Source organism: Mesoplodon mirus (assembly GCF_964341445.2).
Source record: "Mesoplodon mirus genome assembly, chromosome: 2".
NCBI lineage: Eukaryota > Metazoa > Chordata > Mammalia > Artiodactyla > Ziphiidae > Mesoplodon > Mesoplodon mirus.
In genome coordinates, this window is record NC_138977.1 from 202,835,579 (window position 1) to 202,860,495 (window position 24,917).

The window sequence follows — 24,917 nt, forward strand, 5'->3', positions numbered from 1 at the left end:
TTAATATAAACATCTCTCCCCAGCTATCTCCCCCTCCACATACACACACATCCTATTTACAGAGTGCTGGGGTGGTGGAAGTGTGACGTGGGCCCTGCTGTCTAGCGGTCTGCAGTCACACACAACTGCACAGACTATGAGACTGTATATGATGAAGTGCCAAACTGAGCTTTGGGGAATTCTGAGAAGAGGGATGACCTGTCTTTCCCAGGGTCCCTTCAGTTAAATAATGGCAGCTACTTTAATCCTGTTCACTCTCTCTCAGGCCAGTGCTCATCTGCCTATTCCCCCACCCCCTGCTCCTCCAGAGCTCAGACTCTTAGGCACATGTGATACTACTCAGTTACCTATGACCCTGTGGCCCTTATCATTTTGGTCTTATTCTTGGGCCCATATCAATACTGTCACGGATGAGAGAGGGAGGATCAGGCCAGATCATGGCTAGAACTCAGGTTTGATTCAAACCCTAGAGGGGGTTTTAATAGGTGGTGGGAAGGAAGCATGGCCTGAGTTGAGGGGAAATTGCAAGGCCAGATGGCATGGGAGGACTTCCCTAGCTGAGTTTAAGGGAGTTGGGGAATTGATTCTGAGGAGGCTTCCTAGATTGTTGCTGGGTAAGATGATTAAGCCTAGGCAGAACAGGATATTTGCCTAGGAGGAGCTCACTTTAAGATCTGGAGTAAGAATGATATTCAAGATGAGCTGGAAGGAAAGGCAGGTGTCTGAGTGACCCAGTCCCCGAGGAGGTGAACCCCAGTTACATCTAAGATTTGGTTGAGTGGACGGGTGCAAATGGTTGTGGCTTATTTAATCAGAAAAACAGCATTTTCTGTGTGCACTTCTGGTCAAGCTGTTACTTCATCCTTCCAAGCCTGACCCCCTTCACCTCCTCAGACCTCGGCTGGAGACCCCTGAGCTAGGAATCAAGACACTGTTCTGTGGTGAGAGCTGCCCCAACTCTTGGTCTCTACCTACTCTGGCCCTCTGCCCTAGGCAGAGAGCAGAAGGAGGTGGCAGGAGCACAAGAAATGAGCTCCAGATTAGAGGACTGGCCAGAGGGCCTTCGGAGAGTTAAGCCCCGAGAGGAGACGTGTGCACATCCCCAGGAGCAGTCAAGTCCAAGGGGTTCTAGGGCTGAGGGGTGGGAAGGTAGGATCAGCCCTTCGAGGGCGCACGGGGTGGTGAAGCCACTACCAGGGGGCGTTACCGGGGCCGCGGCCCTAGGGGGCGTGGCACGCCAGACACCCGAGGGCTGTGTGTGAGCCCTGACCTATGGTGTAGTGCGGGGAGCGCCCTTCCCCGCAATCCACCCTGTTGGCCCCGCCTCCCTGGCCCCGCCTCCCAGGCTCCCGCCCCACCCCCCGGCTCCGCCTCCACCCCGCCCCTCCTCCGGCCGCGGCCCCTTCCTCCAGCCGCTGGTGCTGTGGTGCTGTGGGGCCGCGGAGCCGCGCACCGCTGTCTCTATGGCCGGGGATCTGAGCGCAAAGGTGAGAGAGGCGTGGAGTGCGGGCGGCGGCGGTGCCCGGACCGGGGGGCGGGGGCCAGGCCAGGCCTTCCCACGTTTATTAAACCCGCCAAGCTAGGCCAGGCCTTCCTCACCGCCAAGTCCCCTAGTCCCGCGTAAAGGCTCTAGAGGGGTGCGGGCCAGGCCTCGGGCCGCGCTGGGCGCAGACCCGCCACCGCAGAGTCGGGAACTGGCGTGGGGCGGGGGCCCGCGTGGCGAACAGTGTTCCCTGGGATCTGGGTCACGTCTCCCAGCGTCTGGCTGCATCGAAGGAGAGCTTGTCCTCGAGCTGCAGCAGTAGAGACTGAGGTTAGACCTGAGGAGAGGAGAGAACCGCGGACTGTCCGGGATGGAAGAGGGAGGGGGTAGCGGGGGAGGGGCTCTCAGGCCAGGAGGGACCGCCATCCTACTGGGCAGAGGGAGATACCACCTACACTAGGCAGGTGGACATCTGGGATGAAGGTCGAGAGCCTGCTCATCCTACACTGATCCTGTTTGCGGGGTGGCTCCCCTCCTCAGTTACCTCCGCCCTAAGATCTAATAGAGGGAAGGTGGTCAGAGTTCAGGGGGCTGGCCCTGGGGGAGGAACCCAAGCTGGAGTGTGGGATGTGGACTGGAGACCTTGAAGCCTCGTTGCCACTGGGGGAGGGGGTTGGCAGCTCCGCCCCCCCCTTTAGCCCCATCCTCCCTCCCAACAAGTTAAATGGGGGCTGAGAGCTCCTGCCCAACTCCCATATCTAGAACTGCAGTATACATGGGAGTAGGGGAGGACTAAGTTACACATTCCATTGCATCTTTACTTTGCTAAAACTAGGGGCCTCCTCCTGCCTGGGTTAGGTAGCCCCTCCCTCCCCTACAGAGCAGCCTTGACCCATGCACCCATCCTATTTGAGCATGCGAGGTCAGAAACTTCCCCCATCACTACACACACACACACACACACACACACACACACACACACTCACAAACACATACTTGGATTCTGGCCTTAGAATTGGGACTTTCGGGAAAGGAGGCAGGGTTCTGCTCTGCATCTCACCCCCAGTGGACACTGGCAGCCTCCAAGCCTGCAGTGAGAACTGGACCCCTGTACGTACATACGCTTGTCTCTGCGTAGATGTAACTGTGTGTTTGAGGACTGTGTGCGTACGCATGTAGTTGATCCTTTTGCAAACATGACGGTGCCTGACCCACTATATCAATGGGTTTGTGTGCATGTCCCTACCTGTACATGTGTATGTGCAGGACTCTCCTGTGAATAGGTGTACAATCCTTCATAGGGACATGTGTGGGTTTATAAGCCTCCTTGTTAATCCCATAGGCTGGGTGACTTGCTGAACAAATGGGCATGTAAATACAACTTTACATGTAAGTATGTATAAACATGTGGCAGGCCCTTTAGGTGAACATATGTGTGCACAAACCTCCCTGTGAATGTGTGTGTGCATGACTCTCCTGCAAGTACACGTGCTCACAGCCCTCTGATGAATATGTATGTGTGTGTGTACCTATGTGCACGCACATCACCCTCCTCTGGACATATGTGACTCGTTTAAACCTGTGTAAGTGTGCCATGCACCACACTCTGAGTGGCTCCTCTGACCTGGGGTGTGTTCCTCTTGCCCAATTCTAGAGGCTGATCCCTCCTAGCCATAGGGCTCCCCTGCACCCCCACTTCTGCACTAAGCAGACAGGAGGCCCAAAGGTAAACAGGTGTGCCTCCACAGTGAGAGGTGGGGCATGCGCTGTTTGCCTGGGGCCTCTTGCTGCCGCAGCCCCCACACCAGGGGCCCATGCCCCTTCTGTGAGCCCGGCACTCTCCTCAGTCTACTCATACTCCATTCTCCCCTCTCTGGGCTCTGCCCACCACAGTGGTGACCTTTACCTCTTGAAAAAACCCTCCAAGTTCCTGTTCTCCCTCTGGCCAGTTACCAGTCCCTCCTCTCTCTTCAAGGCCACATAGTTAATATTTGACCTGGAAGGAAAGGGAGAGGCCAGTTGCCCCCCTGGCCTTGTCTGATGAGATTGGGTGGGTCAGGTTTTTCTCCACACCTAGCCCAGCCAAGCCTCAGGAACTTCAGAGATCAGGCCTATTACAGGGATCATATCCGACCTGCCACCTATCCCAACCCCACCCCCAGCTGGTTGGCGTGAGGGAGGGTCCAGATGTGGGAATAGTCTCCAAGATGTGCCAGGAGAGGTGGTCAAGAGCTCAGGGATCCTATCGTTCACCTTTTACATGTTGCTCATGTCTCAATTAAGTGACCTTGCACACTAGAGGCTCCTGTACAGGTATTACAACTGTACAGTGGCGAGGGGTGGAGAGCAGAGGGAGGCAGATACACCCCGAGGTGCCTGTGAGTGCCTGTTTGCAGGTAGGGGCACGTGTGGATGCTTAGCCAGAGGGTATAGTACAGACTCGCATGGGCAGGGCAGAGATGTGCACCCCCTTGTAGAGGAATGCCGAGGAGGAGAAGTATCTAATTAAAGAGAAATTCCAGAGGGAGCTTTCAGGCCAGGGAAAAGAAAAAACAAAGGGAAAACAGGACAAAATAAACAAAGGCCCATTAAGCATCTCTGCCCAGGCCTTCCTGCATAAGGCACCCCCGCAGGCGGTAGGGGCAGCTGCTGCCCGTGTTGGGTCTCCCTGTTGGGAAAAGGCACTCTCCCTAGGAACCCGAGCTCCACGAAGATGGAGGTCTAGCCACACTTCTGGCTCAGTCAGAGGAGGGCTATTACCTTGGGTTTGGGTTGAAGGGAGTCTAGGGTCTTGAAAGTGGACAAGTTCCACCCAACTTCCTGCATCAGAACAGCGAGGGGGACAGAATGGCTGAATCCATCCTCTTGTGGGAGTTTCGTAGATGCTGGGCCTCCTCCCTTTGGTACCACCTGAAGTCTGAGGGTAATGCTAGCTACTTCCCATCAACACACAGATGAAAGGGCTTTTTTTTCCTGTTTTTTTTTCTTCAGAAAACAGACCTCAGAGAACCAGGACTAGCCCTGCTGTCAGGGCAGGGTGACCCCATCAGTGACCTACAACCCCTCTGTGACCCCACAACTCCCCCTCACCATGGCGTTTGTATTTGATGCCGACAGGCAGCGTGTAATCTATCCCTCCTCTTGACCTCTTACCTGGGATTCCATGGCCACACAACCCTATGATTCCATGTCTCCCCAATTCCAGGACCCTCCCTGGCCCCATGACTCCTGACCTTCTAAGCCATCTCCCTGGACCTTAACCCCTGTGACTGTTCTTCCCATCATCCCCTTAACTCTGGCCCTGGCTCCGCTTGGGGGTCTCGTTGGTCTGGGCCTCCCCAGGAAGATGTGGGGGAGGCTCTGGCCCCTCCTCCTGAGCTTCCTCACAGCAACTGCAGTCCCTGGACCTTCGCTGCGGAGACCATCCAGAGAACTAGATGCCACCCCGCGGATGACCATCCCCTATGAAGGTCAGACATCCCCAACCTCGAAAGGCAGCAGGAGCCAGGGCTGGGCATGGGGAGGCAGCCCCAGAGCTGGGCTTATAGCTCCCCCTCTCCCCAGAGATCTCCGGGACCCAGCACTTCAAGGGCCGAGCCCAGAACTACTCAACGCTGCTGCTGGAGGAGGCCTCAGCAAGGCTGCTGGTGGGAGCCCGAGGCGCCCTGTTCTCTCTCAACGCCCACAACATAGGAGACGGGACTCACAAAGAGGTCAGCCCCTGGAACCTGGACCACCAGAGGGTCTCCAGCTTCATCCAGCTCCTTGGGACCTCAACTTCCTGGAAACCCTGTCAGTCTTCCATAGCCTCCTGGTCAGACAGCACTGCCCTTCCTGGCCCAGGTCTCCCTTACCTCCAATACTCTTCCTGAAACTTACCCCTGCCCTGCGGTCCCATCACCTTGTCCCACAGGTAATGGGGAAACGCAAAGGCACTGGGTTCAATGCATCAGCCAATTCCCTTTACTGCCCCCTCCAGATTCACTGGGAGGCCTCCCCAGAGATGCAAAGCAAATGTCATCAAAAAGGGAAAAACAACCAGGTATGTGGCTCGCCCTCTCCCCAGCTCCTTTCCCCTTTCTCTTCGGTGTGGGATGTCAGCGTTGGTGGGGACACAGATGGAGAGGGTACAGATCAGCCAGTCAGCTGCAGCAACCACAGTAAGCACTGTAAGTGCCACTGGAGTGGCAGGCCCTGGGAGCAGTATTTTTAATCCAAACATCTGGCGACCTACTAGCTTGGTCTGAGACCAGCATCTTAATCTCCTCTGGGCTCCCAAATAATCATCATGATAACAATAAGCAATCTCTAGTAAGTGCTGACTTCGCTATTATCTCATTTAATTCTAAAATAACCCTATGAAATAGTATTATCCTCCATTTTACAGATGAGAAAAAGGAGGCTTCGGTCAAGGAATAGCTCAAGTACCCAGTTTTCCGTGGAGGTGTATTAGTGAAGTGTCAGCCCTTTCTGGCTAAAGAACAGGGTGTCTGCAGGGGTCCTGTGCCTGGCTATGTAACAGATCCATCTGGAGAGCTTTTTACACAGTGGGGTTTTGTGGGTTTTTTTGGTTTGTTTTCTTGGCCATGACCAGGGATCAAACCCACGCCCTCTGTAGTAGAAGCACAGAGTCTTAACCACTGGACCACCAGGGAGATCCCTGGGGAGCTTTTTAAAAATACGCGTTCCCAAGGCCCACTGGCCTGGGGATTCTGATTCAGTGGGTCTGTGGTGGTGTTGAGGCAGCTGCATTTAAAGAGGCGTCTCCAGGAGAGTCCATCAAAGGCTGCCTCTTAGTATAACATGGGTAGAAAATGGGGCTGGTGAGGCAGATGGAGCCCAGTTTATGGAGGGCTGTGAACACCCAGCTGGGGGTTTGGATTTTATTCTAGGACAATGGGCACCCTCACCATTTGACACTTTAGAGAGTCTCAAACTTTAATGTGTAGTGAATCACCTGGGTGTATTATAAATGCAGATGCTAACACAGTAGGTCTGGGGAAGGGCCTGAGATTCTGCAATTCTAACAAGCTCCCAGATGAAGCTGACACTGCTGGTCCCGAACCACACTTTGGCTTTAGAACATTTCCCAAAGCATGTTCTGAGGAGCATTAAGTTTCAAAAGAGATGTTTAATAGATGAGTTTGGGAAATGCTGCATGCTCAATCCCACAATGCACAGCAGTACCCTTCAGGCTTTGAGAATTCCCCCTCCCAGCTCCCCAGTTTTTTCATGTAAACATCTTGGGGAAACACTATTATAAGAATATTTATCTGGTCCCAGGCACTAGATGGCTTAAAATAGAGTGAGTCTGGAGGCACGAAAGGCAGTGAGGAGGTTGGGGGCATCATATGGGTCAGAGGAGGGAGGCCTGAGCAGACTTCTGGAGAGGAGGGATGGATGCCAAAGTACTGCACCTGGTGAGGGAGTGGGATGAGACAAAGAGGCCTGCGTGGACTCAAACCCTGGGTAATAGGCAGGAGGAGAAATCATTAACAAGGCAAAGAAGTCAAGAGGGTGGCAGCTTAGGGCATTTGATGGGCAGAGGAGGCCAGTGTGGCTGCAGTAGGGTGAATTAGGCCAGAGGAAGGGGTAGGGCCCTATCATGTAGGGCCGGGAGCATATGGGACCCTATGTTCAGGACTCTGGTGAGTCACTGAAGGGTTTTTAAATACAGCAGTGACATGATCTGGTTTACATTTTTTAAATATGCCTTGGAAAGTGGGTTGCAAGATGGTGCTGACTGGTAGAATCTCTCTGGAAGGAAAATCCAGACAATGGTAACAGCAGTCTCCTTTGAAGGCAACAAGGATAAAAAGGAGACTGTTTACAACATATCCCTTTCTACCTTTTGAATTTTACACTGTGTGCATGTATTCCTCATTCACTGAATAAATAAATGGATTCTGTAAAGAGTGGCAGAGAGTTGGGAGAGCTGCCAGGTGGTCGCGTAGCTGCCCAGGGAAGAGGTGATGGTGGTAATTTGGACTAGGGTGGTGGTAGTGGAGGGGGAGTAGACCAGGTCATGAAACATGTAGGACAAAGACTTAATCACAGAAAGAGACTGAATGTGAGGGTGAGGGAATGGGAAGCAGCAAAGATGACGCCTGGTTTCTGGACTGAGTGATGGGATGGACTGATGAAATGAAGTGGGAAAGACTGGATGAACAGTTTTAAGAGGGAGGATGCAGGTGAGGGAGGGGAGGGGATGAGCTTGGTTTCTGACAGCATGGGTTTGACGTGTCTGTGGGATATCAGGTGGAGCAATGGCTGGAACCTGGGGGTAGATTTGGTAGTGCCACCCCAAAGCAGGTGTGGGAGCTCCATGACTGGGGGACAGTGCTGAGGAGATGTAAGAGAGAAGCATCTTAGGGTGGTGAGAGCCCTTGGAGCCCCCGAACTGGGGGGTACAGGGAACTACAGAAGATGCAGGAGAAGCCAGCCAAGTGTGTCAGGCAATCTAAGAGATAGCCAAGGGAAAAGGGGTCATGCCCTTGGGAGACCAAAGGACAGTGAGTTCCAGGGAATAGTCTGTGTCTGGGCAGTGAGAAAGCCCACCAGGCTCTTGGAAAGAACTATTTGTCCCGTGGGTGGGGGCAAGAGCCAGCCAAAGCTGGCCTAATGGAAGCAGTCTCTAAGGAGGCCCAGGGCTCACAGCCCTCCCCCACCTATCCCACAGACCGAGTGCTTCAACCACGTGCGATTCCTGCAGCGCCTCAATGCCACTCACCTCTACGCGTGTGGGACTCATGCCTTCCAGCCTCTCTGTGCAGCCATTGTGAGTATGCCTGTCCCTGCCCTGATTGCTGGTCCCTGACCCTGGACTGGTCTGATCTTCAGCAACAACCCTGGCCTATCCTCAAGAGCAATGACTTCTGGCCCTTCCTTCATTCCCCCAGGATGCTGAGGCCTTCACCTTGCCAACCAGCTTCGAGGAGGGGAAGGAGAAGTGTCCTTATGACCCAGCCCGTGGCTTCACAGGCCTCATCATTGGTAAGCATGCCCTCCTCCCCACATCGGCCCCTCATCCACAAGCATGCTGTTTGTGGGACATGGATCTCATTGCTAGGACTTGCCACCCATGTGTTATGTGTCTTGTTTTGTGTGACATGTCTCTCATGGCTGGCATGTCCCGGCCTCAGATGGAGGCCTCTACACAGCTACTCGGTATGAATTCCGGAGCATCCCTGACATCCGCCGGAGCCGCCACCCACACTCCCTGAGGACCGAGGAGGCACCAATGCACTGGCTCAATGGTTAGGAGGACGAGGCACAGGATGATGGGGGGCAGGGGACTATTTCTTCATCTTTACTCCCTTGGGCAGTTGACCATCCCATCCCCATATCCCCAGGTGATCGTGTCTATTCCTGTGTGTTGTTGAGTGAGGGCGGTTGGGGGAGATCCCAGCCTATCTCAGAAGCCACCTGAACTGCCTGACCCACAGATGCTGAGTTTGTGTTCTCTGTCCTGGTGCGGGAGAGCAAGGCCAGTGCAGCGGGTGACGACGACAAGGTTTACTACTTCTTCACGGAGCGTGCTGCTGAGGAGGGCTCTGGAAGCTTTGCTCAGAGCCGCAGCAGCCACCGTGTGGCCCGTGTGGCCCGTGTGTGCAAGGTGAGGAGGACTGAGGGCAGGGCCAGGGTGTAGAGGCTGAACCTCTGATCCTGGCCCCTGACCCCATGCCCCTACCTCCCCAGGGAGACCTGGGAGGGAAGAAGATCCTGCAGAAGAAGTGGACCTCCTTCTTAAAGGCGCGTCTCATCTGCCACATTCCACAGTATGAGACACTACGTGGTGTCTGCAGCCTGGAAGCTGACACCTCAGCCCGCACGCACTTCTATGCGGCCTTCACGCTGACCACACAGTGGTCAGTGCAGGGACAGTGGGGAGGCAAGGAACGGGGACAGCATAGGGGCTGGAGCAGAGGTTAGTGAAGATGAGATAGGATCCACTGGGGGAGGCTGGCTGCAGACAGAGAACTTCAGGCACATCCAGTGGCCTGCTCACCCTCAGGAGAGGCCCTGTGGGCCTGGAGCAGGGATTGGTCAGGGTAACAGTGGGCTCCAGGCCACACAGGTGGGCAGGCTCCATTCAGTGTGACTCAGCCCCCTCCCCTACGTCCCGTCTCTAGGAAGACCCTGGAGGCCTCAGCCATCTGCCGCTACGACCTGGCCGAGGTGCAGGCTGTCTTCGCAGGCCCCTACATGGAATACCAGGATGGTGTCCGACGCTGGGGCCGCTACGAGGGAGGGGTGCCGGAGCCCCGGCCTGGCTCGGTGAGTGCCCAGGCCTGGGGTCAGTGCTGAGCAGACGGGACCCCTGAGAGGGGCAGGAGGTCTAGCCTTGTGGGGAGGACGGGCAGGTGGCAGAGTCCTGAGGTTCACCACCCTGTCCCCCACCACAGTGCATTACAGATTCATTGCGCAGCCGAGGCTACAACTCATCCCAGGACTTGCCATCTCTGGTCCTGGACTTTGTGAAGTTACACCCACTGATGGCTCGGCCCGTGGTACCCACACGCGGACGGCCCCTGCTGCTCAAGCGCAGTGTGCGCTACACACACCTCACGGGGACACCTGTCACCACGCCAGCTGGACCCACCTATGACTTGCTCTTTCTGGGCACAGGTGCTTCTGACCCCTGGCCTGAGCCCTTTGGTGACTGCTGGCCTGAGTCCTTGATCCCTGTTGACCTCTAGCCCCCTGGATGACCCCTGATCACAAAACCCTGATGACCACTGATGTTGATTCTTCAATGAACACTCATTACCAGTCCCCAATGACCACTAGCTCTTGGTGATTGCTGACTCCTGTCACCAACCACAGTGACATTTGACCCTAGTCACTAATTCTTCTAAATCCAATAATTCTTGCCATGACTAGCTTGGAGTTCCCAATGTCCAGAGGGCCCACTGCTACTGGCCGAATCCTTGTCCTTGACCTCATGACTCCAAGCTGCTCCCATTAGGCTATTGCAGGGGGCTGAGAGTAGATTCCACTGTTGGAGTCTGACCTTCTGCCATTCCCATACCAGCTGATGGCTGGATCCACAAGGCAGTGGTCCTGGGCTCTGGGATGCACATTATTGAAGAGACACAGGTGTTCAAGGAGCCCCAGTCTGTGGAGAACCTGGTCATCTCTCCGACGCAGGTAGCCCGACTCGTGACCCTCAATATTCCGGCCTTGCCAGAATAAGTGGAGGGAGTGGGGAGGCTGGGCAGTGGCTGTGTGTGTGTGTCTGTAAGCGGGAGTGGGGTGTTGCCAACCAGCTGTCCTCTCTGGCTCCTAGCATAGCCTCTACGTGGGGGCCCCTAGTGGAGTCATCCAGCTATCACTGTCCAGCTGCTCCCGCTACCGCTCCTGCTACGACTGCATCCTGGCCCGGGACCCCTACTGTGGCTGGGACCCCGGCACCCATACCTGCGTGGTGACCACCACCGGAGCCAACAGGTCCCAGGGTAGCAGGTGGGAGGCCATGGAGGGGGGGGTGAGGGTCCCCTCTGCCCAGGGGATCAGGGCCTGAGGGGTGGAGGAGGGCCTGCCAGCTGCAGGGAGTAGGGGCCAGTTGTTGGTAACAGCTTTACCGACCCTTCCGCTGGGGAAACTGAAGCCCAGTTCTCCTTGTTCATAAATCCCAATCTTCTGTCTCCAGGACAGCACTGATACAGGACATAGAGAGAGGAAACCGAGGCTGTGAGGGCAACAGGGACACAGGTAAGTGACGTCACAGATGTGTGTGCGTCTGGCTGCATAGCCTGTCCTCTTTACCATTTGATGCCACTTGTATGTGCATGTATGTATCTGAATGGCTGTGTCTGTGCTTTCAGCGAGAATGACCCAGCACAGAGTAAGTACTCGACAAATATTTGTTGCAAAAAAAAAAATTGTAAATAAGGAAACAGGTTCAAGATGTGCAGTTTTTTGTCACTTCTGGAGCTTACAGCCAAGTATATGCACAGGCAATCAAATGATCACACAACCAATTAATTACAATTATTTTCTTTGGTTTTTGTTACAAAAGGAATAATTACAACTATGACAAGGGCTTGCCCCAAGGAAGATCAGATGACCGAGCTGATAACTGAAGCAAGAGCAATAATCATAATAATCATCATAGCTAATATGTACTGAGTACTTACCATGCACCAAGCACTGATCAAACACTTACATGAACAATTTCATTTATTCTGAGAGCATTCCTATGAGAAAGGTGCCATTATTACCATCTCTGTGAGGGGCAATCTCTCTGGGGCACAGAGAGAATAAGTAAACTACCCAAAGTTAAATCAGCTATTAAGCAGTAGGGTCTGAATTTGAACCTGACCCTAAGCAGGCTGCCTGGAGTTTGCGCTTTTGATCACTGTTATGCTCTCTCCCCTAAGTTAACCGGGCAAATAGAGGGCATGGGGAGGGGGATGACACCCAAGTAGAGGGAAGAGCAGGCAGAGCAAGCTTGATGTCTGAACAAGAAGAGAAGAGGCTGGACTGTGTTGAGGCAGGGGAGTGGCATGATCAGCATAGTGTTTTTATTTTTATTATTATTATTATTATTTTGCGGTATGCGAGCCTCTCACCACTGTGGCCTCTCCCGCTGCAGAGCACAGGCTCCGGACGTGCAGGCTCAGCGGCCATGGCTCACAGGCCTAGCCGCTCCGCGGCATGTGGGATCCTCCCGGACCGGGGCACAAACCCGTGTCCCCTGCATCGGCAGGCAGACTCTCAACCACTGCGCCACCAGGGAAGCCCCAGCATAGTGTTTTTAAAAGGTCACCCCACTGCTACATGCAGAATGGATTAGATGGGGGTCAGCAGCTGGGGAAGGAGAGACGTGAAGAGGTCTGAGATAGATTCTGGAAGCAGAATCTTAGTGAGGGTTAGATAGAAAGGTGAGGGGGAGAGAGAGAGCCAAGGGAAACTCAGGTTTCTGGGAAATGGCTGGTAGCACCATACATGGTGATGACAATTCAAGAAAAATACCTGGTGTAGGCTGGGAGGGAGATTTTGGCCTTAGTTCCAAGAGATGCCCAGCATGTGGAAGATATTCAAATCTGATGCTCAGAAGAAGAGAACTCTTTGTTGGAGGTAGAGATGAGGAATCATTGGCAGATGTCAGGAATTGAAACCACTGAGAAGGGCCAACATGAACCTTATGTGGGAGCATGAGCACAGAGAGCTTAGTTGTCACCGTAATTCCAGATTCTGTGCTTGGTGCTGGGGACCTAACAGTGAACCACCTGGCTTGCCATCTCCAATGCCTTCCCAGGACAGGAAGGCAATGACCACTTCTCCTGTCCCCCGCTCCCTCCAGGGCCACCACCACCACTGAAGACCCGTTCTGTGCTCCGGGGTGATGATGTCCTATTGCCCTGTGACCAGCCATCCAACCTGGCCCGGGCCTTGTGGATGCTCAATGGAAGCATAGGCCTGAGTGATGGGCAGGATGGCTACCGCGTGGGTGTGGATGGGCTACTGGTAACAGACACACAGCCTGAGCACAGTGGCAACTACGGCTGCTATGCTGAAGAGAATGGCCTCCACACCCTGCTGGCCTCCTACAGCCTCACAGTGCGGCCAGCCACTCCTGCCCCTGCTCCACAGGCCCCTGCAATGCCTGGGGCACAACTGGCGCCTGATATGCGGCTGCTCTATGTGTTAGCCATTGCTACGCTTGGTGGCCTCTGCCTTATCCTGGCTTCCTCCCTCTTCTACGTGGCCTGTCTTCGGAGAGGTGGACGAGGACACCGACAGAAATACTCACTGGGTCGGGCCGGCCGGGCAGGGGGCTCTGCTGTGCAACTGCAGACAGTGTCAGGCCAGTGTCCTGGAGAGGAAGAGGGTGATGATGGGGAGGGGGCTGGGGGCCTGGAGGGTGGCTGCCTCCAGATCATCCCCGGGGAGGGGGCTCCAGCCCCGCCACCCCCGCCACCCCCACCACCCCCAGCTGAGCTGACCAACGGGCTGGTGGCACTGCCCAGCCGGCTGCGCAGGATGAACGGCAACAGCTATGTGCTCCTGAGGCAGGGCAACAATGGAGTGCCGGCAGGGCCCTGCTCCTTCGCAGAGGAGCTCAGCCGCATCCTGGAGAAGAGGAAGCACACACAGCTCGTGGAGCACCTGGATGAGAGCTCTGTCTGAGCCCAGCCTCCCAGGACAAATGCTCTTCCAAACCAGCCTGCCTGCCCCAGGCTGGGCCGCTGCCTCCCCAGCACAGACACCCTACCTTCATCCCCACAACTCCAGGCCCTTCTCCCAACTTCTTGATGTCCCTGTAGGGCTGGCCAGAGTCAGGCCCAGCCAAAGTCCCCTTCTCAGTCTCCACGGACCCATCTGTGAGCAGCCCAGGCCAACCGGTGCTCCTCAGAGGTAGGTGCTCCCTCAGGCTCTGCAGACCCAGAGCCAGCTCCTGTTCCCTTTTAACCTAAGCACTTGGGAGGAGAGGATGCCATCCTCCTGCCCCATTCATCTGCTCAAACCCTTCTTCTTTCTCCCAGGCAGGGCTCTGCAGGTCCAGATGGCCTCAATGTCACCACCCTCTGCATGGCCCTATGTGCTGGATGGTCCTGAAAACAGACAAGACCTCTGCCAGCCACCAGAACCACCTGAGCCCTGTGTACATTCACGTGTGCACATGGAAGAATGTCTATCAGCTGGGCTGCAGGGCCCCCACCCCCACCTCCTGGTGCATTCTTGTTTCATCCCTTCTTCTGGACTTTGGGTACCCTCCCAATTGCCACATCCCATCCTACCTAGTCCTCTCCTGTAGTCCCAGCCCCGTGTGATGACCTCTTTGGCAAGAGCTTGGGAACAGGCCAGCCTGGGGAGGTAAGACTACTGCATCATTCCCTCTTCTCCCTTAATGTGCAGCCCTTGTAAGTCAGCCTCCTTACCCCCTTAGTCACTCTCAAGAGTGACAGAGACAGTTCCAGGCATGGTCTTCCTCATGCACATGTGCTCACATTTCCACTCACATGCACCTTCTGAGCCTCCCCTTGCTGCGCTGGACCTGTGTCTGTTGGGTTTGATCCATGAACATTTCAGAGGGAGAGCTCTCTCCCACTTAGCTGTCCTCACAGACACTTCCTTAGGACGGGTGACCAACACTGCACTCAAAGAGCCAGCCTCCCTTTTGTGGACCAAACATTTGCTACCCCTAGACCAGAGCAGGGGGAGAAGAGATCTGATGTCTCACCTGGCACATGAAGCCCGTTCTTGGAACTATGCAAAGGATAAGAGGCTGGGAGTTTGGATGCTTGGCTCCCACCCCTGTCCTACCTCACCGGGGCACTTTCAGGGTCCAGGGGCCTCTGAAGTCTCCAGGCCCATATGGGACAATCAAAACCTGACTGAGCTCCCCCATTCCCTTTGGGTGAGGATGACTGTTATTTTTGTAGCTGAGAACGTGGAGTCCCACGGGATTTTTACTGCCCTTCACCCAACCTCTCCCCGCTCTACCCCACAATGAATGTATTTATTGTAAACCGGCTACCATTCTTTAGGAATGCCCCCGCTCACGACCCAGGGAGGCGGGAGAGGCATGTGACAGAGTGGGGAGGCTGGGCTCAGTTCCTCCCCCCACTGTTGGTTAATAAATACCCTCTTTCCCCACAGCTATGAGTGGTCTGCTTGGTCTAGACTGGTTTTCTCCTGATCACCAGGGGACAGGCTTCTGAGCCTATGGTAAAGGTGCTGCAGGGTTGGCTTTGCTCCCCATAAAACCATTTGCAGAGGAAATTGGGATCCTCAGCTTCCATCCTGACTGTCCTGGGCAGGTACAGTCCTTTTTTAAAGGCTCTCACTATTTATTGATCATGGTGGTAAGGGGATGCCAAACAAAATTACGACAGTTCAAGAATTCATACAACAGTTTCTAGGTTTTTACCTCCTGGCTCTTTTTCTCACCATCTCCCCCCGTCCCTCACCTCATTTTTAGCTAAGCCTAGAAGATGCTGCCTATTTATCAGCTGGCCTGAGAATCACTCTCTCCAAGGGTCAAGCCTAGATTAATCACGTGGCCTTTGATACTACACCATCCTGAAGAGTTATTATTCATTTTGCTAATGGTTTTTTTTTTTTTTTTGCGGTATGCGGGCCTCTCACTGTTGTGGCCTCTCCCGTTGCGGAGCACAGGCTCCGGACGCGCAGGCCCAGCGGCCATGGCTCACGGGCCCAGCCACTCTGCGGCACGTGGGATCCTCCCGGGCCGGGGCACGAACCCGTGTCCCCTGCATCAGCAGGCGGACTCTCAACCACTGCACCACCAGGGAAGCCCGCTTCTGGTTTTAAGATTAAAAAATGACATTATAGTTTAAATATGTGCATATTTTGAAGCAGACTTCAAGTGTGACCTTGACAAGTTTATTAACTTCAGTTTTCTAATCTGCACACAAACATTCACAGATATAAAGGACCTAGCCCAATGCCATGCTCACAGCAGGGTATAAGGTACTAGCTCTCTCTTGGTCAATGGCTGCAAAAACAGGACATGAGGGATTCTTCAGAAGCCAGCCTTAAATCTGCTCACTGTGATTTGAGATCTGGATTTAAGAAATGAAGATCCAGTGAAATCTGAAGACTCTCGGGTTTCAGAGATGTCAGCTGGATCAGAATTAGGAGACTCACAGTCTCTGCCCCTCACAGGGGACATCAACAAGAAACAGGCAGCTCTTCTTTATCCCAGGCAAAAGCTTTGGCGTCAGCTTCCCCTTTGGTGGGCTCCATCTGTCTCCCGTGAACCAAACCAGAAGGAAGAACCACCTCTACTGGGACTCTACTGGGGTCAGAGTCCAAACCCTGGGACTGGAATAGGTGGAGCAACTCTTCACTGTGTTAGCCGCTAGGCTGGGGCAGGATCCTGGACCTCTCTCGAGGGCGCAGCCCGCCCAGAGTTGTCGGTTTGTTGGTGAAGGGATGCCACTGGCCCTGGATGCTAGGACTGTCCGTGTGGAAGGGCTTGCGGATGCGGATCACGTCCAAGCCCGACTGGTCCGCCAGCTTCTGCACCAGCGTGGCGATCTCCTCGACCGACTTGCAGTGGATGCTCTCCTCGCGCACAGACCCGTTAACTGGCCGAAGGGAGGTGGGGATAAGAGGAAGCGGGTCAGGGGTCACACGAGCGGCAGGCAAGCGGGCCGAGCCCCACGACGCCTCCCTCCAGCCCTCGTCCGGCCCCACTCACGGTATTCGGCCACTACTCTGGGCACGCAGCACGGCCGCGGGTTCACGTATATTACGACCCCGGGGTTCCTGCGGGCGAAGTCGGTCACCTCCCGTTCCACGAATTCCCTGAGGGACCGGAGAAGGGGGAGCAAGGTGACCCCAGACCCGGGGCAACCTCGGCCTGGAGTCGCACCTCCGCGCCCTTCCCCGGCTCACCTGGCGCCGCGGGACGAGGGCGCGTCACGGCTGAGGCTAAAACTGAGACGCTGCAGCTGCTGCACGTAGCGACCCAGCCCGTTGTGCAGGACACTGGTCAGGAAGCGGCTAGCGCTCCCGCGCGCAGTCATGGCCGGAGCTCCGAAGCCGTCGAGCCCGGCCTCGCGGTGTGGGGGAGGGACTAACCCGAGGCTTCCGCTTCCGGGAACACCGGCGCCGCGGCAGTTTTGTTTCCGAGGTCGCGGCTAGTGGCGCGAGTGACCCATGTTGCAGGCGACAGGGGCAAGACGAGAGTGGTGACTCGGGGCCGGGGTCAGGAGCGGCGGAGCTCCTAGCAGTGGAGCCGAGAAAGCCACGCGACGGAGGCGCGGCGGGCGTCCCTCTGAGCGCGGAGCTCGGCGGGAGCGAAGGAGTGGCGCTCAGGTTGCCTGGTGTCCCCTTGAGGGAAGGAGCGGCGGAGCGGTCTTCTAGCACGGGGTCCAGAGGAGAGGGACTACGGAAGGGACGCAGGCGGCCGCAGAGATGAGGACGACGAGGAGGGGCAGTGGAGGGGCGGTAGTGACGAGGAGATGATCGAGAAAAACCGTATCGGCGAGGGGCGGCGCGGAGGGGAGGCGGCGGGGGGAGCAGCTGTGGAGGACTTCAGAGGTAGGGAACCGGCCAAGGGACGCGGACGTGAAAGGGCCGTGTCCTCTGGCATAGACGTGAAGTGGCAATGTAGAGGGGCTGAAGAGGATTCAGAGGGAGAAGAGAGCTGCGTGCAGGATCCCCAGGGTCTGACCTAGTAGTGAAGGCACCCGAACCGGGCGCCTAAGGCATTTCAAGCAGTGACTTCCCCCGTTTGACTAGGAATGTGGGTCCTCCTCCGAAGTGGGTACCCCCTCCGTATTCTGCTGCCACTGCGTGGGCCGTGGATGGGGTGGAGGGGCCTGCCACGAAGCTTGGCCCTGGGCCCTCCTCGCAGACGGTACAGGAAGGAGGCTCTCGCCGCCTTGGAGGTACCAATGTTGCCTGTAACTGCAACTGAAATCCGGCAATATTTGCGGGCCCATGGGATTCCCTTCCAGGATGGGCACAGCTGCGTGCGGGCACCTAGTCCCTTTGTGGGTGCCTCGAAGCTCAAGGACGAGACTGGTGCTGCCACTTCCTTCAGCCTCTTCATCGACAAGACCACAGGCCGCTTTCTCTGCATGACCAGCCTAGCTGAGGGGAGCTGGGAAGACTTCCAGGCCAGCGTGGAGGGCCGAGGGGATGGGGCCAGAGAAGGGGTCCTGCTTAGTGAGGCCCCAGAAGCTGAGGACAGTGAGGAGGTCCAGAGGATCTGGGACCGAGCCGTACCTCTCTGGGAGCTGCCTGAACCAGAGGAGGCCCAGCTGGCTCGCGTGATGTTTGGCCTCACCAAAGTGACAGATGACACACTCAAGCGTTTCAGTGTGCGCTACCTGCGGCCTGCTCACAGCCTTGTCTTTCCTTGGTTCTCCCCTGGAGGTTTGGGATTACGAGGCCTGAAGCTACTAGGGGCCGAAGGCCAGGGTGACAGAGTGCACTATGTGGAGACCACCATCCCCCAGCCTGGTGCCTTCCACAACCTGTTTGGGTTACCCCTGATCAGTCGTCGAGATGTTGAGGTGGTGCTGACGAGTCGTGAGCTGGACAGCCTGGCCTTGAGCCAGTCCACAGGGCTGCCCACCCTTGCCCTACCCCGAGGAACAGCCTGCTTACCCCCTGCCTTGCTTCCTTACCTCGAACAGTTCCGACGTATTGTTCTCTGGCTGGGGGATGACCTTCGGTCCTGGGAAGCTGCCAAGTTGTTCGCCCGAAAACTGAACCCCAAACGATGCTCCTTGGTGCGGCCTGGGGACCAGCAGCCCTCTCCCCTGGAGGCTCTGAACCAAGGCTTAAATCTTTCTCGTATTCTGCGTACTGCCCTGCCTGCCTGGCACAAGTCTATCGTGTCTTTCCGGCAGCTTCGGGAGGAGGTGCTAGGAGAACTATCAAATGTGGAGCAGGCAGCTGGCGTTCGCTGGAGCCGCTTCCCCGACCTCAATCGTCTTTTGAAGGGACATCGGAAGGGCGAGCTGACAGTCTTCACAGGTGACCCTTTGGGAAATCACTGCTTGGGCGGGTTTGGGGGCAGAGGGTCAGATGACTGAAGCACGTGGGTTTGGGCTACAGTAAATGTTGAAGAGGCGCCTTCCCCTCCCAACTTTGAAGCTCCGTGCATGTCTTGGTTTCAAGGGTAGGGCTTTACTCCTCACCCGGGTCTGTGTTCAACCCCCCATGCAGGGCCGACAGGCAGTGGAAAGACGACATTCATCAGTGAATATGCCCTGGACTTGTGTACCCAGGGAGTGAACACGCTATGGGGTAGCTTTGAGATCAGCAACGTGAGACTAGCCCGGGTCATGCTGACACAGTTTGCTGTGGGGCGACTGGAAGAGCAACTGGACAAATATGACGAGTGGGCCGACCGCTTTGAGGACCTGCCCCTCTATTTCATGACTTTTCATGGGCAACAGAGCATCAGGTGAGATTCCCAAAGAATCTGGAGCTTTCAAAGAATAGGAGGGTGGGAGAACAGACTCCCAACAGAGTTTTCTGGCTGCCATGGTCTGGAGATTACTTGTAACTGACTCTTGAATTCATTGTCTCTTCCTCTTCCCAGGACTGTAATAGACACGATGCAACATGCAGTCTACGTGTATGACATTTGTCATGTGGTTATCGACAATCTGCAATTCATGATGGGTCATGAGCAGCTGTCCACAGACAGGTGACATCCTCCTCTTGCCTAGCTGTAACCCACTTAGACACACATCTTCTCAGGCAGCTGGCCTCTGGGCAGACACACTGTACTCTTGTTTTCTGACATATGTGCAGGAACATACCATCCCATATGTATTACTGTCTTTGTAGAGGTGTGGGGTGTGGCAGTGGGAAGTATGGACAGGGACTTAAGTGTGAGTCCTTGGGTAGAGGGAAGTAGAGTGAGGTTGTGGTGGTTTGTGGGCAGATGTGAACGAATCAGGAGTATGTGTGTGTTCTTGTCCTTCTGTGTCTGGTAACCTCTTTGTTGGGTAGGATTGCAGCTCAAGACTATGTCATCGGGGCTTTTCGGAAGTTTGCCACAGACAGTAGCTGCCATGTGACACTGGTCATTCACCCCCGGAAGGAAGATGATGATAAAGAACTACAGACAGCATCCATTTTTGGCTCAGCCAAAGTAAGTGGGCTTTAGAGGAGCTCAAGCTATGGAAAGTAGAGGGGGCAGGTGTGACCAGGGACAGCCCTCATTAGGCCTTAAATCATCTTGACTGTCCATCTGGAACAGGCAGGAGGCAGCTTGCCTCTGGGGCCATGACATGAGGAACACATGTGCTAGAATACAAAGGCCGATAATGGTTGGTCCTTTGCCCTGCTTGCCTTCCAGGAACTCACATATTCTATGGGGAAAAGAGGGAGACAGTGAGGGACTTCCCTGGCGGTCCGGTGGTTAAGACTCCGTGCTTCCAATGCAGGGGGCGCGGGTTCGATCCCTGGTTGGGGAACTTAGATCCAATACACCACGTGGCACATCCAAAAAAAAAACGGAAGAAAGGAGACAGTGATTACAACTCAGTATGATAAGAGCTATGATAGGTAGCACAGGTATTGGGAGAAAAGAGAAAAGGCATCTGAGTCAGCCTGGGGGGAGACTTCCTAGAAGATGTGTCAACAGAGGTTGGGTTGGGTTTTGTCGGACAATAGGTGTTAAATAAGCAAATAAGTGGGAGGGCCTTCTGGGCAGCGGGACCAGCCAGATCCTGGAGCTTCCAGTGGTACACTGAGTGCCTATTACACGCCAGGCCTGGGCTGGGCACGGGGAATACAGGGCAAGGAACACAAATTATGTGCCACAATGGAACAGACATGGAACTGGGGAAGAGAATAACACAGAAGTAGAAAGATGGTAGTGCCTTTTTATTTACAGGGATCAAGAATGGCCTCTCTGATGAAGTGTAACATTTAGACCAGGACCTAAATGATAAGGAGCTCGCTCGGGTTGAGTGAGCTGTGGAGCCAGAAGTGTTAGCAGCATGTACACAATCTGGGACAGCAACAGGGTTGTCAGGGAACCAAAAGACTCAAGTGGCCCCAGCATTCTGGTCAGTCGTTCAGAGAGCTTTGGTGATGGGGGAAGTACTTTTCCCTTCCCCCATTCTTGCTATTCCTCCCTGCACCCTCAGCCTTCCTTTGTGCTTCTCTCATATGTCTTCTCACTGCTCCTTCCTCCTCTGCCCCTTATCCCCCAGGCAAGCCAGGAAGCGGACAATGTTCTGATCCTGCAGGACAGGAAGCTGGTAACTGGGCCAGGGAAACGGTATCTACAGGTGTCCAAGAACCGCTTTGATGGAGACGTAGGTGTCTTCCCACTTGAATTCAACAAGAGCTCTCTCACCTTCTCCATCCCACCAAAGAGCAAGGCCCGGCTCAAGAAGATCAAGGATGACAATGGGCTAGTGGCCAAAAAGCCCTCTTCTGGCAAAAAGGGGGCTGTGCCCCAGATCTCTGAGACTCACGCTGACCAGGCCCCCGACCCCAAGAAGCCAGACCTCTCCAAGCCTTCAAGGTGAAGGCATTGCAGAGCTGGATGCTGAAACGAGCCTGCCAGGACAGGCTGGGGTACAGACTGTTTCTTAGTCCTCTAAGGCAGCTAGGGCTGCCTCTGTCCTGTAGTTGTGACCTATGGGCCCTTCTCAATCCGAGGGGCCTAGCCTAGGGCAGGGTTTCATTGCAAGAGAATTCAATTTAGCAAATATTTGAGAACCTGCTGTGTGCCAGGTCTTGTTCTACATCCTGCAAATATAGCACTGACGAGGCAGATGAGGTCCCTGCTTCCACAGAACCTGTAATGTGGTAGAAGAGACAAGATAATCAATGAACAAATACATACAAAACATAGTTTTAGATAGTGAAAAATGCTCTAAAGGAAAAAAAAATACAGTAATGTGATCATGCTTACAGGCTAGTTTAGATTAAGATCTGAAAAGGTGTCTCTGAGCAGAGGACATTTGAGCTGGGGCCTCTGAAGAACTAGGATTGAGCCATGTGAACATCTGGAGGAAGGAATCCAGGCAGAGGGAAAAGTAAATACAGAGGCCCTGAGGTGGGAGTGAGCAAGTCGAGGTAAAAGCAGTGGGGTCAGGCCCCCTGAACCTGGAGGGGGATAGGGGACGTCTTGCCAAAACTCCAGCCCAGGCTTTCAGAGCCAAGGGGTGACACGGTGGGTACCAGTCTCGTCTGCTCCCCACTCTGGAGCCTGCCCTCAGGTAGTGCGTACTACCATTGGACCTAGGTGCTCAGCCCTTTAATACCAGGGACAGCCACAAAGGTGGAAGCTGGAAGAGAGCCGTGGAAGGGAGCTGTCAGCCCGGGGCGCCCGCCACCTGGACACTCGTTCCATGGGATGCTGCTGGAGTGGCTGCAGTCGTGACTTTGTAGAGCCTTTTCCAGTTTTACTGGAAAAAGTTTCCATTGCCTTTGTTTCTGTGCTTTTTCTTATTTGACCACTGGGTGTCACCCCAGTCTTTAACTGGATTTTCCTCTCACTTTGAATTGGGAGCCGATAGGTCCCCTCCCCCACCCTGTCTGAGCCACGCACTACCAAGAAAGCCGGGGTATTAAGGGGTCTTCATGCCTGCACACCCTTACATCTCTGTGTGGCCTAGGGAAGACAGGATGGTGCTTCTTTATCTCTGTCTTCCCTGAGGATCTCCATGTGATCCCTGGCAGAGGTGTGGATCACTGGGCCCCATGCCTAAGGCTTTGCCTGACCAGCTGTCCCTCTGTGACATGAGCCACTCACTGACCTCTCATCGTGGACCCAAGCTCAGCATATTCTTATCTGGCCACCCCCCCATACATTTCCCTCCTCTTGTACCCTCTCAGCTTTTCTCTTATGTTAGTGTGTGTCAGAACTGGGGCTCTTGTTTAAAAATGCAGAACCTATTTTTTTAACATCTTTATTGGAGTATAATTGCTTTACAATGGTGTGTTAGTTTCTGCTGTATGACAAAGTGAATCAGCTATGTGTATACATATATCCCCATATCTCCTCCCTCTTGCATCTCCCTCCCACCCTCCCTATCCCACCCCTCTACGTGGTCACAAAGTAACGAGCTGACCTCCCTGTGCTATGCAGCTGCTTCCCACTAGCTAGCTATTTTACATTTGTTAGTGTATATATGTCCACGCCACTCTCTCACTTTGTCCCAGCTTACCCTTCCCCCTCCCTGTGTCCTCAGGTCCATTCTCTACATCTGCGTCTTTATTCCTGTCCTGCCCCTAGTTTCTTCAGAACCTTTTTTTTTTTGATTCCATATATATGTGTTAACATACGGTATTTGTTTTTCTCTTTCTGACTTACTTCACTCTGTATGAGTCTGTAGGTCCATCCATCTCACTACAAATAAATCAATTTCATTTCTTTTTATGGCTGAAGGACTCTTCATTTTTAAGAAACCCTGCCAGAGATTGTAAGATAACTTACCTAGGGACCTGTCAGAAATATTGCTGAGGGACTTACCTGGTGGTCCAGTGGCTAAGGCTCTGGTGCTTCCAATGCAGGGGGCTCGGGTTCAATCCCTGGTGAGGGAACTAGATCCCACATGCCGCAATTAAAAAAAAAAAGATCCCACCTGCTGCAACTAAGATCCGGTGCAGCCAAATAAATAAATATTTTTTAAAAATCTAATGAAAAAAAAATTTTTTTAAGAAATATTGCTAAATGGTGACACTTTCCCATCTCACTTCCTCTGATATCCTAAAGTCTGTTTCCCTTTAGATTTGCCTGCAAGCGTGATGAGAATGCAAGATGTTCTAAGGGGGCTGGGGAGAAGCCTTTTGTGAAGGGTGGTGGGGTCAGTGGGGTTCCTGCTTCCTGAAAGCAGGGCTGCTTTATCAAGGTTTCCCTGTCAACTTAAGAGGGGGCTCTGGAACCCTGTGGAATGGTCTGGGGTCTCTGGTCTGTGGTGTGTGAGAACTGTGGCTACTATTGTCTCCTGAAACACCCTGGAGCAAAGCTGTTCTCTGGGGGGGAGGGAGGGGGGACCTCCTCCAGGGCCTCCCTTCTTGGGGGTCTCTCCCAGACTGGCTGGAGCCAGGCCTCCTAATCCTGCAGTAATCATTCCCAGCCGCTGGCTGGTCTAGGCCTCATCCAGGGTCTATAACGCTGAACATCAGCCATGCCTTCCAGATGCACACGACCAGGTCAGTCCTACCTATAAGGATGTGGGTTCCATATTCTGGTCTCCCTAGGATGCCTGGTGTGTTCTCAGGAAATCCTTTAGGGATTTCCATTAGGGGACTTTTGTGAGGTCTCTGTGTGAATTGGGGTTAGAGGGATAGATACACACTTGCCTGTCTTGCCCCACCCTCCTAGCAGATACCCCCCACACTGCACAAACCAGAATGGGGGGAGGGGAAGCTAATGCTCCCCCAGCCCCACCCCCTAGACAAACACATTCTATTCCACACCTGCCTTAAACTCCTCACATCAAAATTAGCCCAAAGTGTGTTCAGGAGTCCCTGGAGCCTAGAAAGCAGTAGTTAATCCCTGGGTCCTGTGTAAGATCCCTGGGAGTCACTGTCCCTGTACGTAGCCAGAGTGAATTGAGGCAAATTGCCTGTGCCCAGCTGGACATTAAGAATCTTCCTGAGAGCTGAGGAAGAGCCTGGCCCAGCAGAGTCCAGCTGGATTTGCAGCCTTGTCCTCAGATTCATTGTCACATTTGCCTGTGAGGGGCAGCCTTGGTCCTCCATCCCTTTACTGGGAATGGGTTTGAGAAGGGACTAAACTCACAGGACTCCTGCTGCCCAAGTACTCAGGCTGCAAATATGGCCCAGATACCTGTAGACATCACAGGCTGCCTTGAGTGCCATGGAAGGTGGGAGCCCTTGGTGCCTCCCTGCAATACAGGTCAACTTCCTGTTTGTGCCTGTGGGTGGAACTTTATGAGCCTGAGAGAAACCTGGCCATACTCCGTAGGGGCCAGAACTGGCAAGCCTGCTCACCTAGGCAGAC

General features: G+C 54.4%; 3 protein-coding genes across 4 annotated transcripts; 2 read left to right on the forward strand and 1 right to left on the reverse strand.

Annotated features, from left to right (window-relative positions):
* The first annotated feature begins 1,330 nt into the window (after window positions 1–1,330).
* SEMA4G (semaphorin 4G) lies at window positions 1,331–13,845 on the forward strand. Of its 2 annotated transcripts, none has more exons than XM_082635866.1 (15): window positions 1,331–1,487; window positions 4,475–4,953; window positions 5,048–5,196; window positions 5,463–5,525; window positions 8,163–8,261; window positions 8,383–8,476; window positions 8,626–8,739; window positions 8,929–9,098; window positions 9,182–9,351; window positions 9,616–9,760; window positions 9,889–10,111; window positions 10,518–10,633; window positions 10,773–10,948; window positions 11,136–11,197; window positions 12,792–13,845. In XM_082635866.1, the coding sequence occupies exons 2-15, from the start codon at window positions 4,830–4,832 to the stop codon at window positions 13,616–13,618; spliced, it is 2,532 nt and encodes an 843-aa protein (XP_082491992.1). In that variant the 5' UTR covers window positions 1,331–1,487; window positions 4,475–4,829; the 3' UTR covers window positions 13,619–13,845. The 2 variants fall into 2 exon arrangements, with proteins under 2 accessions (XP_082491992.1, XP_082491993.1); XM_082635867.1 differs by having other exon boundaries at window positions 10,773–10,933.
* A 1,977-nt stretch (window positions 13,846–15,822) lies between these two features.
* On the reverse strand, window positions 15,823–17,040 carry MRPL43 (mitochondrial ribosomal protein L43). Its single transcript, XM_082635899.1, has 3 exons — window positions 16,856–17,040; window positions 16,659–16,765; window positions 15,823–16,545 (listed from the first exon to the last, which is right to left on the reverse strand). The coding sequence occupies exons 1-3, from the start codon at window positions 16,984–16,986 to the stop codon at window positions 16,310–16,312; spliced, it is 474 nt and encodes a 157-aa protein (XP_082492025.1). The 5' UTR covers window positions 16,987–17,040; the 3' UTR covers window positions 15,823–16,309.
* On the forward strand, window positions 17,041–23,323 carry TWNK (twinkle mtDNA helicase). The gene is made up of 5 exons (XM_082635888.1): window positions 17,041–18,949; window positions 19,142–19,382; window positions 19,521–19,628; window positions 19,937–20,078; window positions 21,148–23,323. The coding sequence occupies exons 1-5, from the start codon at window positions 17,707–17,709 to the stop codon at window positions 21,466–21,468; spliced, it is 2,055 nt and encodes a 684-aa protein (XP_082492014.1). The 5' UTR covers window positions 17,041–17,706; the 3' UTR covers window positions 21,469–23,323.
* Window positions 23,324–24,917: the final 1,594 nt, after the last annotated feature.

Excerpts from the sequence above, each read along its gene's own strand:
- TWNK (XM_082635888.1), top strand. The coding sequence starts at position 17,707 with ATGTGGGTCCTCCTCCGAAGTGGGTACCCCCTCCGTATTCTGCTGCCA. Across the intron at positions 19,383-19,520 it reads CATGGGCAACAGAGCATCAG|GACTGTAATAGACACGATGC; the intron begins GTGAGATTCCCA and ends TCCTCTTCCCAG. Across the intron at positions 20,079-21,147 it reads CCATTTTTGGCTCAGCCAAA|GCAAGCCAGGAAGCGGACAA; the intron begins GTAAGTGGGCTT and ends CTTATCCCCCAG.
- SEMA4G (XM_082635866.1), top strand. The coding sequence starts at position 4,830 with ATGTGGGGGAGGCTCTGGCCCCTCCTCCTGAGCTTCCTCACAGCAACT. Across the intron at positions 5,197-5,462 it reads GAGACGGGACTCACAAAGAG|ATTCACTGGGAGGCCTCCCC; the intron begins GTCAGCCCCTGG and ends TGCCCCCTCCAG. Across the intron at positions 8,740-8,928 it reads ACCAATGCACTGGCTCAATG|ATGCTGAGTTTGTGTTCTCT; the intron begins GTTAGGAGGACG and ends CCTGACCCACAG.
- MRPL43 (XM_082635899.1), bottom strand. The coding sequence starts at position 16,986 with ATGACTGCGCGCGGGAGCGCTAGCCGCTTCCTGACCAGTGTCCTGCAC. Across the intron at positions 16,766-16,855 it reads CCCTCGTCCCGCGGCGCCAG|GGAATTCGTGGAACGGGAGG; the intron begins GTGAGCCGGGGA and ends CCGGTCCCTCAG. Across the intron at positions 16,546-16,658 it reads CAGAGTAGTGGCCGAATACC|TTAACGGGTCTGTGCGCGAG; the intron begins GTGAGTGGGGCC and ends CCCTTCGGCCAG.